The sequence below is a fragment of the Primulina huaijiensis genome, chromosome 3, assembly GCF_012295235.1.
Source record: "Primulina huaijiensis isolate GDHJ02 chromosome 3, ASM1229523v2, whole genome shotgun sequence".
Taxonomy (NCBI): Eukaryota; Viridiplantae; Streptophyta; class Magnoliopsida; order Lamiales; family Gesneriaceae; genus Primulina; species Primulina huaijiensis.
Window position 1 is genome coordinate 24,205,557 of NC_133308.1, and position 12,682 is coordinate 24,218,238.

Consider the following 12,682-nt stretch of genomic DNA (forward strand, 5'->3'; position numbering starts at 1 on the left):
GATTGAAATTGAAAAAAATAGTACAAGCAAGTACAAAGAATGTTGTTTTTAATTCCGACCATGCGCAGATACGTACCTAGGTCCATGGCGAATATTGAGTCCAATATTTTACATCTTGGGAAGAATTACACGTGGTATTTTGGTATACTATACAATCCATAACAAAGATTAATAGTGGTGATACATGCATGTTATCTATGCAATGAGACTTCAATTAGTTTGTATTACCTCCTTAGAAAGACCATATTTTATTACCACATGACCGAAATAACCGATTTTAAGATCTGTTCCGTTTTTTCGGTTATGATAGATAATGCAGATATATATGATTTGGAAAAAAAAACTTTATCTTGAGCAAACACAATATTATCGCAAATGATTTGATCCATCTTATAAGTAGAAGCGATTCATTTAAAGATATACTAGCAACTGGGGTCTACGTAGAGTGCTATTCATGTTGAATGCTTGAATTCTTGAGCATTTGATAAGGTGTTTGAATTCAATGAGAAGTCCCCGAGAGCTTACTCAATGTGGGGAACTGACATGTCCATGCATTTTGAAGCAAGCAAATATATATTAGGATAAAAAGTGAAACATGAAATAATCTTGGGACCATCGGAGAGTTTTCATCTGAACTTTTGAATTTATTCAAACGATGGATCGGCGTCGATAAGTACCGGCCGAGATAAGTTTTTTTAATATACATGAAAGTAAATCAGCAAAGAGGATAGATAACTGCATTTTATCACTATGCTTGAAAATGATCTGTAATCATAGTAAATTCTTTGTGATATCCTATGGATGGGCCCATCAGCTCTGACCCATCCTTAGCCCAAGTGGAAGACAAGCCTAACTATAAATACGAGTGTTTAATTCGGGAGTTCACTATATTGTTTTTTAAGTGTCGGATTTTCAATTTGAATCCAATATTTTCGTCATGTTAAAAATTAAATGCGTATTTTGTGTTACTCTGTGTGATATATATAGATTCTAAAAAACGCGAAGCGTGACGAAACTTTAAGACTAAGTTTCAAGTTTTACAAGTTTAAATGTTCTCGCTGTGTGGTTGGCACGTGAGATATGTTCCACTGGATAGAGTATGTGAGATACACGTGCGACTGAAGTTCATGCACAAATCCATGCAATTGGGATCTCCAAATTCACAGAATATAATGAAGGGATTCAGCTATGGCGTAGGATCTAATCCATTCTCTCTCCTCAAAGTATCTGCATTCCTATTCGTTTCACTCCTTTCCTTCTACTTCGGCAAGCAGTTCTCCGATGGCTTCTATCAGCAGCTCGGGTTCTTCTCCTCTCAGCAATCTCAAACGCCGCAGGCTTCCTCGGTCGTCGGCCTCTCTCCTAATTTCAACAAAATCTTCGATCTTCATGCGCTCATAAATGAGACAAGTTTCCAGCAGCAACAGCAAGAGATTGTGCCAGCTCCTGCTCCAGCACCGCCACCGCCGGTGCTGGAGAGAATGGGGGTGGTGGATGAAAGTGGAAATATGGCGGTTGATTTTGATGTGGGCGAGTTTGATCCGAAGATGGTGGAGAATTCGGAGAACGCGAATGAGACTAAGGGATCGGAAAGTGATGAAAAAGGGGATAACAAGGTTAGAGTTAGGGATCAGAAGTTTGAGATGTGTCCGCAGAGTATGAGGGAGTACATTCCTTGTCTGGACAACCAGGAGGCCATTAATAAGTCGAATTCGACGGATAAAGGGGAGAAATTTGAGCGGCATTGTCCTGAAAAGGGGAAGGAGTTGAATTGCTTGGTCCCTGCTCCTAATGGGTACAAAACTCCGATTCCATGGCCCAGAAGTCGTGACGAGGTAAACTTTTCCCTTTGCTCGAGTAAAACTATTTTAAAAAAATTTCCTTTTATCAGTTTGAGTTAAATGTCATCACTTGTTCTCTCATTGTAAGCTGGTCAAATTGGGTTCATTTCTTGCTGAACACTTGTGCACAACACTAGTGTGGTGCGATTAGTCAACCATGGATCTGCTTATATATAGAAAAGTTTCCTGATGGTTTCAATAGCCAATGTATCCTACGGCTCATGAGTTACGTGAGAGCAGCTCAGAACGAACCTCAAGTTTTTATGCTCTCAGGTTTGGTTGAAATATATGTTGGACTCGGTGTCTCGGCCTAGGATGACTTGAAAGCTATTGCACTGCTTATTATGCAAGGGGGGTGCAAATGTGGATGGGTGTTGATGCGCGAGCAAAATAAGACAGTGATAATCATTAACATGGTAGTTATGTTCCCACTTCCCACTGTATTCCCCTGCAGGTGTGGTTTAGTAATGTTCCTCGTGCTCGTTTGGCCGAGGACAAAGGAGGTCAGAATTGGATAACTATTGACCAGAACAAGTTCAAGTTTCCTGGAGGTGGTACGCAGTTCATTCATGGGGTAGATCAGTACTTGGACCAGATTGAAAAGGTGTTCATTCATTAATTTTAATAGCTGCCGACATTCAAATACAAGAATGGGTTGTATTTTAGAAGGATAAATGCAAAATGAGCTTTGGACTTCGATCTTGTCTATATTTTTAGATGCTCCCTGAAATTGCATTTGGTCGACGTACTCGAGTTGCTCTGGACGTTGGTTGTGGTGTTGCGAGTTTCGGCGCTTATTTACTATCACGGAATGTTATCACCTTGTCTGTGGCCCCAAAAGATGTTCATGAGAATCAGATTCAATTTGCTCTTGAGCGTGGTGTGCCTGCGATGGTGGCAGCATTAGCAACTCGGCGTTTACTTTATCCAAGTCAAGCATTTGACTTGATACATTGTTCAAGGTGCAGAATCAACTGGACTCGAGATGGTAAAACTATTTTTATCTGAAACTTTATTCTGAGAACGAATTTTAATAAAACTCCTCCATTTAGTTTTAATTGTGAGGTGAAAAATTTTCACCTTTTTTTGTTGATATATTGCAATTGAAATTGTTAACTTGTTCATCTTATAGCGATAAGGAATGTTAAGAGAATTAGTCCTTTTAGGTTTGAATTTCAGAAATCTTGGGCTGTTTTTTGCTCCATCGACCAAAGTTTAGTGGAATACATGTAAAAAATTAGAGAATCTATGCTATATATATTATCTTAAAATTCATAATTATGGACCTTTTATGACTAAAATCTAGCACTTCTTTTCTAGAAAACCCACTATCATATCGCTATGTTGTTTAAATGATGCAATTTTTTTTGCTTGTTTGAATGTTTATAACTCAACCAACCTGACTCAAAAGATGGACTCGTCATTGATTGTATGCCAAGTCTGACATTGTGTGAGGAATATCAGTGATGAAAATTTGAAATCCTGCTTTATAATTTTATCAATGCTTACTCTAGATGAGGAAAAGATTTTGTGTTGGAGATTCTTGTTGCTACACCATAATTTGATGAGTTTAAGATCCTTGTTGCCAAAATTTTACTCTGACTTTGGTAACATCACACACTAATATTAATTCTTGCCATATGCAAACTATGTTTTCTTGGTCTAAAAAAATCTCATATGTTTCAGGGATTAATTATTTTAACTCATGCTTGTGCTTCTGTTTCCTAATTGTTGCTGCATAGATGGGATTCTGCTTCTTGAAATCAATAGGATGGTCCGAGCAGGGGGATATTTTGTTTGGGCAGCGCGGCCTGTTTATAAGCATGAAGCAGTCCTTGAAGAACAATGGGAAGGTAAATTACTTGAAATTCGGTGTGAATTAAAACCATGCTTCATACCATCAGTTACTTGTTCCCCATTAGTGGACTTTTGTTTATAAGAGTAATTCTTCGGTGTCTACAGATATGGTTAACCTTACTAAACGTATTTGTTGGACATTTATGAAGAAGGAGGGGTACATTGCAATATGGCAGAAGCCCTTGAACAACAGTTGCTATTTAAGCCGTGAGAAAGGATCCCAGCCTCCATTGTGTATACGTGATGATGATCCTGATAATGTTTGGTAGGATTCCCAACTCTTTGGTTCTCTTTTATGTAAAGTAGCTATTGAGTACGCCTGTTAACCTGCTTTGATGCCAGTAAATGTAATTTATTACTGGATTGGTGGCGTGTTTCTGTTTTTTTGCAATCCATTCTGAGCATGTAAGGGTGAAGAATTGTAACATGTATTGGCAGATTATGATCCAAACGAGTGGATGAGTGCAAAACTAAGTGTCGAGCGTGAACTTTGTTGTGAGATGAAGATTGCACTTGTGCTAAGTAGTTTTCGGAAGAAAATAATAGACCAAAATGTAAAACAAATGCATGGGAGAGGAATGTCTTTTCATGAAGCGGGCTCATTTACTAGTGGAGAGAGATGTTAAAACAGAATGAAACTTGGCTCACGCGTTACATTGCCTTGTGTTTTATGATGTGATTAACGATAATTAATGGGCTGTATAGAGTGTTCTGTCTTCTCATAATTTACCATTCCTAATTTAAGTCAGGTACGTAGCTTCGAAAGTATGCATAACACCTTTGCCAGAGGAACGATATGGTTCAAATGTTACTAACTGGCCAGAACGGTTGCAGAATCCTCCAGATAGGATTCAGAGCATACAAATCGATGCTTTCATATCAAAGAAAATGCATTTCAGCACGGAATCAAAATATTGGAAAGAAATAATCGACGGTTATATACGTTATTTACATTGGAGTAAGATAAAATTTCGAAATGTCTTGGACATGAGAGCAGGCTTTGGAGGGTAACTCTGCATACACAGACTTTTAATTCTATTTTACTTTTCTGTTTGATATTTATCAGTAAACTATGAAGGAGCACTTTCTGGTAGCATCCTTGGTGCTCATGAGTACATTTTTCTTGACCAACTAAAAAGCTCTTCCACTGGCAGGTTTGCAGCGGCACTGATTGAGAATCATGTGGACTGTTGGGTGCTCAATATTGTCCCTGTCAATGGACCTAATACATTGCCGGTCATATACGACCGTGGTCTTATAGGAGTTATGCATGACTGGTTCGAATTCTTCATGCTTACTTTCTCAATAACAATGACCCGTGAGCAAAGCAAGAGTTGCATAGCATAATGTGTTTTTAAAATAAGATGCATCTGTTATCAAATTATATGATAACTTGCATATTTTCATTGAAACAGTGATAAAATAAAATTAACTTATAATGATCTTTTATCCTATCGATTTACATTATCTCTTAGATTCTTGTTATATAGTAAAAACAGATGATAATACAATATTTTGCAGGTGTGAGCCACTGGACACATACCCAAGAACCTACGACTTAATCCATGCTGCTGAACTTTTATCAACTGAGCGAAAAAGATACGAGTGGCATCACAGACCACTGTGATATCTGTTAGTTGTCTCACATCGATTGGATAAAATACCTGGGAGTTGTATATATGGTCTTGGACAATCTTTCCCCTTGAGCTAGCTTTTGGAGTTGAGTTAGGTCCAAGGTCCAATTTTAACATGGTATCAGAGCTCAGGTTCCACCGTTATGTGTTGGACTGCCCATAATTAGGCCACCCGTTTTGCCCATATTTCATTCCTGGGCGTGAGTGGGGTGTGTTAGTTGTCCCACATCGGTTGGATAAAATACATGGGAGTAGTATATATGGTTTTGAACAATCCTCCCCTTGAGCTAACTTTTGGGGTTGAGTTAGGTCCAAGTTCAAATCTTAACAATATCTTACATATTATCGAACATAATCGAAGGAGAATACTAATAGATGATAAATCACTTGCTACGATACATAGTAGAATTAGAAATACAGTGAAGTCAAGTTAAGTTTGGTAAGTTGGCCTAAGATATACACCCCAGATTTAAAATTTTTTATTATTATGTTTCTTACACTCCCCTTTGAAGCATGTGAATCATTCCCAGCTTGTTCAGAGAGGACTCAAATCCTGTTTTGATGATGCCTTAGGACATCAATCTCTTGAGAGTTGTGGGAGCATATGATAAGACTAGACCCGTTGACCGGTTGCCATCACAAACTACCACATAGGCCATGAATGCGATATTTCCATATTTGTTTAAAATTATTCGCATGCTGGCATGCTATACTCGTATATTTGATTCATTTCCTTAACTCAGATGCAATCTCTCCATCATCATGCTTGAAATGGACCGAATTTTGCGGCCTGGTGGACATGTATATATCCGTGACATACTTGCTGTGATGGATGAACTTCAAGCAATTGCAAAGGCTTTGGGTTGGCGTGTAGCAATGAGGGAAACTTCCCAGGGCCCTCACTCCAGTTATAGAATCTTAGTGTGTGAAAAGCACCTTTTAAAATCGTAAAACCATGAGGTATGGATTTCAAATTGCATGTTCATATACTTTTTTGGAAAAACCGGACGGTAAAAACATACGAGGGAGAGGGAGTTGGCTAAATCTCCCTGGTACAAACACACAATCACAACAAATTCCATGTTGGTTGAAATATGTTTCTCAGAGTGATATGGAACAGATGAAGCTTGAAAATCTGTTTTATTTGCTTTTACTTTTTCATTTTTTAAAAAGGCTCACAAAAAATAATTTCGAGATAAACTAAAACTACTCTTGGATTTATATAAATCAAACGGATAAATTGATACACAAACATAAACGGATTTGGGATGAAAGTTCGTGTAAGTATCATGAAAAAAGAATGAAGACATATTAAAGATGGAAATCAAGATCATATTAATTTTGTCGAAAAATCCATGTAAAATAAAAAATTTGAAAATGGAAAAAAAAATATTCTCTAAACTTTATAAACCTTATTCGAGTTCTCTATTGATTTAAAATTTTGTCTCATTATTCATAAATATAAAATTTTCAAAATTATTAAGAATTATAGCAACATAAACAGATTGGAGATTATTTTTTTTATAAGCCATGGTACGCTGAGGTTTTTCCAACCAGCCAAATGATGGTCCGCCTATCGCGCCATGTTCGATGGTGAACTAAAATACCGCTTACCCATTTTTACATCTCTGCTAGTATCTTAGAATTTGCCAACTAATATTCCTATATTTGTTCAAAGAATTATATGTAAAGTACGATCAAATAATAACTAAAATAGGCGTGAGTTTCATTAATAGTTTGTGAAAACTATCCTTTTCTTATCGTTCTCTTAGAAATATTTTAAATTTAATAAATTGAAAACTTTTCACCAATTAATTTAGAAATTCATTTGTGTACGAAATGAAAGCAACATGAGGCCATTAGCATGAGACGCCCCTGAAAATATAAAAGTTATTGTATTTATACACTATATTTTAGAAATAGAAATTTTCTCATTTCGAATACAAAATAACAATCATATAAAAAGATCAATAAGTGACGCAGTTCAAAGAAAATCCAATGCCAAGAAACGGTAGGAGAGCATAAATGCTAATTCAACATTCTCTTGTATCAAGAATCATGCCTCTCTCGTTTCTTCGATCATGATTCACAACCAAAAAATTGCATGTATATATGTCATGATTTTTCTTTGATGTTGGAGTCATTATCAAAAAGAAACCATCGGAAGTTCATGCCATAAGAACATGGTTTTACCTCCCATGAAATGAATTCGGGGACAGTTATTCACCCTCCATTCTGGCAATCGTATGGTTGTAAGCAAAAGATATGCTCAGCCATCAGAACCAGTTGGATCCATTTTACTCTCGGATCTTGGCCTCCATTTAACTTGTTGCCTTTGACTGGTTGATGCATAAGCAGGTCCATTTTTTTCCCCTCCGTTTTCCAACTTCAGCCTTTGAAACTGTTTCTCTATTTGCAAGGGCCTTGGTGTTTGTTTCCGGTGCTGGTTGGGTCCACTTCTGACATGATTTTGAACAGGGACTCTTGCTGCTGATTGTGGGATGACTGGATTAGGAGTATGCATTCTAGTCATCAACTGTAATACATGTGGCCCAACAAGAAATGAAACAAGAGTCGTTTGATTTTGATTGGGTGCATAGAGCATTTCCTGAGTTGCCTGAATTGCTTCTAATATCTTTGTTAACTGGTTGCTGCTAACTGTCCGAGCTGTATTTGCTGGCTGTTCAAAGGGATCTTCAACCTGACCACCACCAACAATATCAAGTAAAAGGGGTGAGTGCGATTCAATTCTGTATGTTGAACTGGCACTAACAGTTCCATTGAACGTAGCATGTGAGCCCCTCTGATGGACATGCAGGGTAAACAAAAAATGCACCTTACTGGTTACAAAGTTAACACAAGGATTATTGAATGACACAACACACACACAAAATGAGTGAGAGAGAGAGTGGGAGAGATTACAAATAATGCAAAGGTTTTTGGTAACCATCTCATGTTGCTGTCGATGAGCTCTAATTGTCCAGAATGTGGGCTAGTGCCATGCGTAGAAGCTCTTGAGCAAATGTCAAAAAACTGAAGGTGAAGACATAGAATCCGGGTCAATGTAACTGGAATGACTATTACGTGTAACTACTAAGAGAAGCTTTTCAGTATGTCCACAACATTTTTGAAATACAATTTGGAAGTTTAACCGATAGGGATGGTGCTTTAGGAAAACATATATCTAAAAGAATAACCTTTGCAAGGAAGGAAATGAAGAGCTCTGACAATGAGCTTCGATTAATCAATCTTGACTTATCTGACCTAAGTCTGTTAATGTTCACGGCACAAACATCTTCTATTCTTTTTTCTGCAGCAGCCCTCACGCCTGCAGGAAAAAGTAGCTAGACCATGAATATAATTCATGGTGGATTAAAAAATCTCCCAAGTGTGCATATTCTGATAGCTTTGAATAATACAATCAACGCTGTCATAGATTTATTTAGAAGTATTCACATATTTTGCATCAATAATTCTTCCATTTCAGGATACAACGTAGTAAATTCTTCAAAGTATTGACATTTGGAATTGCAATGAGTTCTCCAAAAGAATAAGGCATATGAAGTCATCTTAATTTCTCTCTTTAATCAGATCAGAGTGCATTGTCTTCCATTAAACTCTCAGAGAAAAACCATGTGTGCATGATGTTGCAAATTTTAGAACAAAAGTTTGATCTTACCAGTAAGGTCGTCGACCATATTTTCTGGATATATTTCTCTAAGTGGAGGCAATATTGCAGGTACCACAGTCTGCAAGATATTAGGAGGATGAACCAGAGAAACAAAAGCATATGGTTTAAAAAATATACTTTGGAACAACCAAACAAATAATAACTAGCCGAAGTATATTGCTTGTGAAGAGAGTCATGAAAAGGTTGAATCTGACAGAAACTCTTAATTGAAGATCGAATACAATTTATGATCAGAAAAAAATTCCATGAGCTTTTCCACAATAATTTGATTTGAGATCAAGATTTTTCTATGAAGCTTTTCTTATGTTTCTATTTACTTTAATAAGTTTGAATTCATGTCAGCAATAGATGTCATATATTGGCCCAAAAACCCCAGAAAAAGCTTTCTTTTAACCATTTTTGAATGACATTATTCGGTCTAAAATTACCTGCAAATGGAAAATTATAAGCAGGCTGAGAGAATACGAGTTCAAAGTACCCGATTTTGAATCATTAATGCGATGAGCTTTGGCCCATTCCTTGACCTACACAAAGAGATTACTTTTAATATTGTATCATGGTTTTCCACAGCATGTTTGCCACTACAACACAGAAACTTGCCAGTAAAACCAGATCACGGAAGCGTCCATCAATCTCGTTGACCCAGAATAAAAGTTTTGACTTCATTTGACCACTTAAGTTGTTAATTGAGATGTCACAGGAGATGTTGCAGCTTCCCACAAATTTCAATATGGGTACCCTAGCATTAGAGATAAATCGCAACCTCTGATATCCACCTGAAAGCAAATTAAGTGATGGATCAAAGAGGTACAATGATTTTTGCCCATTTGATGTCCTTGCTCTAACAAATTTTTTTTAAGTCACACCTCTGGGAATCTTCTTGGTTAGGCTTATTGTCATAAGAACACAACTATGATCCCGCAAATTTTCGGTTTTTCTATTCTTAAAACATAAATGTATTGAGATGTACAAGTTTGCATTGCCTGCTTTGAATTTCTTTGGTTCATAGTCAATAACTTCAAAAGAATTGCTCTTCTTTTGGCCATCACCAACCGCTTAAACTTCTAGTCGTAGATATCATCGTGCATCAAATGGAAGGAAGCAAATAAGTTGAGAAAACCGGAGAAAAGAAAATTTCATAACAAAGAGGAAAAGATTCAAGTTTGTCATCTTGTAATATAAAATGGCACACTGAGAATCTTATTATGTTGCATTAACAAATGACCAGGATGCAACACATAGTCAAAAGCATAATATTCAAGGAGAGTGAAAAATTAGCTTTTTTCATCAGTAGCAGATTACCCCTCTTCCTCAAGGCTTTAAGCACATCTTCCAAAATAATTTGCTTTTGCTTTTTTCCCATGGATGAAATGTAAGAACCATTTTGCAATTCTATGGATATATCCAAATCTCCCCATCTTGTGAAGAGATTAGACACAAATGATCCAAATGGTTCCACAGTTGCCCCTGCTGTGGCGAAATTGAACATAAACTGTGAGATGTGTTGCTAACCTACATATTTCTAAAGTTTCCAAAAGATCATAGAAAAAAGACGATAACTTTAAGTTTGATTATTCAACTATCAAATAAAACTTTTTCAAGTTGATGACTTGGGGAGCGGAAGCATCTATCTCGCCTTCAAAAAAGGCATACTAGTACTATATTGACAAAATTCTATATCTGCTCGCGCTTATAAATAAGCATTCGTCAATAACATTTAATTTCTACTTGTACACATCAAATGCGTACAAACTACTCTAGCCTATCATATATAAAGTTATAGAAATGAAACATTCATATGCTGACCATATTGTCTAACAAGTTGATACAAGGAACCTAACATTATTTTATGAGCTCATAAATTGTTTGGTATAGTCCATGACTGCAGGATGAAGGAAAAACTAGTTACCTGACATTATCTGCTCCCAGGAAAGATGCAAATTAAGTTTGGAAAAGACAATTTTGATCACAAAAACCAGCATATTCTAAGATAATTAAATAAAAGCAATGGATATTGGAAAAATAAATCAAGTATGTTGAACTTGCCGCTTGATCAAATTATTGAAAGTAATTATATCCCTACATGAATATTCTTATAAAACTAAATGGCATTGAGAAAGATGATCCATACAAAGGTTTTATTCACAAGGGACTGGGAAGTGTCCATGCCATAGTATATTTGACAGAAGACGTGTCTTCAAATTTTACATGCAACAAAGCAATTGACTTAATAACAACTAGGATGACCATGTGGTCCATGTCCCAAGTCAAACACCACACCTAACATAGACCAATATTCCCTGGCTTGAGGTATAACATGCAAGGCTTAAGTGCTTGGCTTCTTTATTATCTCTTTCACCCAGTGTATGTCCACCCTTAAACTTCAAGTGGTTGGGTAACAATAACCATTAAGAAGCATATGTCAAAGCATCAAATACCTCTTAGACTTTCAATGGGTTCAACTACAGCTCGAAGCTCATTAATAATCTGAAATCTGACAGACCAATCCTGTCCCGAGGGATTGATCATGCGAAGAATATCCCTAAGAGTAAGCTCCAACAAGTTAAACCCATTCATTCTGAGGACGCTTCAGATTGACAACATGTTAAACTTTCAGCCTAGAAGAGGAGATCCCGAGGTCGGAAAATTGGCTGAATCAGGGACAAGAATAACAGCAATATCACAAATAAAACACTAGAAACAAAATGAATCTAACAACAAGAATTTTAAGAAAATGGAAACAAAGCCGAAAGCACAAAAGCTCAAACCAACAAAGTAGAATATCTAAGTCAAAAAGAAACATAATACTTTTATACCAAGAAATGCATCGCAAAAATTTTAATCCAAGATTATAGCTAATATTGTACGCAACTGTAGACACGATGAATTCGCTTACATCACTTAAGCAGAGATTAATTTCAACTCAGTTTACACTTTACATTGTCTATCATTATTCATCCGTCAAAAAAGACCCATCAAATCAACGGAAGCAGATCCCATTTTCATTTAATATTAGCAAAACACTTCTTGTAGCCATTTAATCAAACAACATTAGGTCCATTACAAATTTTCCCTCGATTCATTCATGCAACAATGCAGGATGAAATAATCAGTCATTCCCCACGATAGAACATTCAATCAGGCGTAATCCGCAAACAAAACATATAAATCGCAAGCACAAAACCGACGCTATCGATAAGATAACACTCGAACACATCATTTAGAAAGAATCTCAAAAACTCCAACCTGCCAAAGTTGGAAAAGTCATCGAAGGATTCACAGAGAAGGCATTGCTCGAGAACAAGGGTTTTTTTTGTGCGTGGAGACGGTGAACTGTTTTATATGTAAACTTTACAGCAAAAGAGAACTTTTTAATTTCAACTTTTGAGTCGAGAATGAGTACGGCGTCAAATTTTCCAATGATTAATGAACACGTGTCTTGAACCAGAAATGATGATTCTTTTCATTTAATACATATACTTATTAGACCGGATCCATCCGGATCCAGTTCAATGTTGAATCGGATTTTATGAGGTTAACACTCAACTATGAAAAAATATTATTTTTTATTATAAATATAAGTATGATTAATTTATTTCAAAAATAAAGATATATGACACTATTTCAAAAAAATCTACTCATTTTCATTAGATTTATAA

At 36.4% G+C, this 12,682-nt stretch overlaps 2 protein-coding genes across 6 annotated transcripts; one reads left to right on the forward strand and one right to left on the reverse strand.

Moving 5' to 3' along the window:
- Positions 1–1,107: 1,107 nt before the first annotated feature.
- LOC140973938 (probable methyltransferase PMT11) lies at positions 1,108–7,237 on the forward strand. Its single transcript, XM_073437093.1, has 9 exons — positions 1,108–1,835; positions 2,296–2,445; positions 2,559–2,829; positions 3,584–3,694; positions 3,804–3,963; positions 4,448–4,705; positions 4,853–4,975; positions 5,220–5,303; positions 6,076–7,237. Exons 1-9 carry the CDS (start codon positions 1,128–1,130, stop codon positions 6,281–6,283), a joined length of 2,073 nt encoding a protein of 690 aa, XP_073293194.1. The 5' UTR covers positions 1,108–1,127; the 3' UTR covers positions 6,284–7,237.
- Positions 7,238–7,354: 117 nt separating this feature from the next.
- Positions 7,355–12,374, reverse strand: LOC140973937 (protein HESO1-like). 5 transcript variants are annotated; one of them, XM_073437089.1, is made up of 9 exons: positions 12,270–12,374; positions 11,462–11,674; positions 10,326–10,490; positions 9,624–9,799; positions 9,452–9,547; positions 9,012–9,081; positions 8,530–8,660; positions 8,255–8,365; positions 7,355–8,033 (listed from the first exon to the last, which is right to left on the reverse strand). In XM_073437089.1, the coding sequence occupies exons 2-9, from the start codon at positions 11,598–11,600 to the stop codon at positions 7,602–7,604; spliced, it is 1,320 nt and encodes a 439-aa protein (XP_073293190.1). In that variant the 5' UTR covers positions 11,601–11,674; positions 12,270–12,374; the 3' UTR covers positions 7,355–7,601. The 5 variants fall into 5 exon arrangements, with proteins under 5 accessions (XP_073293190.1, XP_073293189.1, XP_073293193.1 ...); XM_073437088.1 differs by having other exon boundaries at positions 10,326–10,493; XM_073437092.1 differs by lacking the exon at positions 10,326–10,490.
- Between the last annotated feature and the right edge of the window lie 308 nt (positions 12,375–12,682).

What these genes read in the sequence shown, in the direction of transcription:
- LOC140973938 (XM_073437093.1), top strand. Translation starts at nt 1,128, where the DNA reads ATGCACAAATCCATGCAATTGGGATCTCCAAATTCACAGAATATAATG. An exon ending in GGCCCAGAAGTCGTGACGAG is followed by an intron (nt 1,836 to 2,295) that starts GTAAACTTTTCC and finishes ATTCCCCTGCAG; the next exon opens with GTGTGGTTTAGTAATGTTCC. An exon ending in ACTTGGACCAGATTGAAAAG is followed by an intron (nt 2,446 to 2,558) that starts GTGTTCATTCAT and finishes CTATATTTTTAG; the next exon opens with ATGCTCCCTGAAATTGCATT.
- LOC140973937 (XM_073437088.1), bottom strand. Translation starts at nt 11,600, where the DNA reads ATGAATGGGTTTAACTTGTTGGAGCTTACTCTTAGGGATATTCTTCGC. An exon ending in TAAAGCCTTGAGGAAGAGGG is followed by an intron (nt 9,800 to 10,325) that starts GTAATCTGCTAC and finishes ATTTGCTTTCAG; the next exon opens with GTGGATATCAGAGGTTGCGA. An exon ending in TATGGTCGACGACCTTACTG is followed by an intron (nt 8,661 to 9,011) that starts GTAAGATCAAAC and finishes TTTTTCCTGCAG; the next exon opens with GCGTGAGGGCTGCTGCAGAA.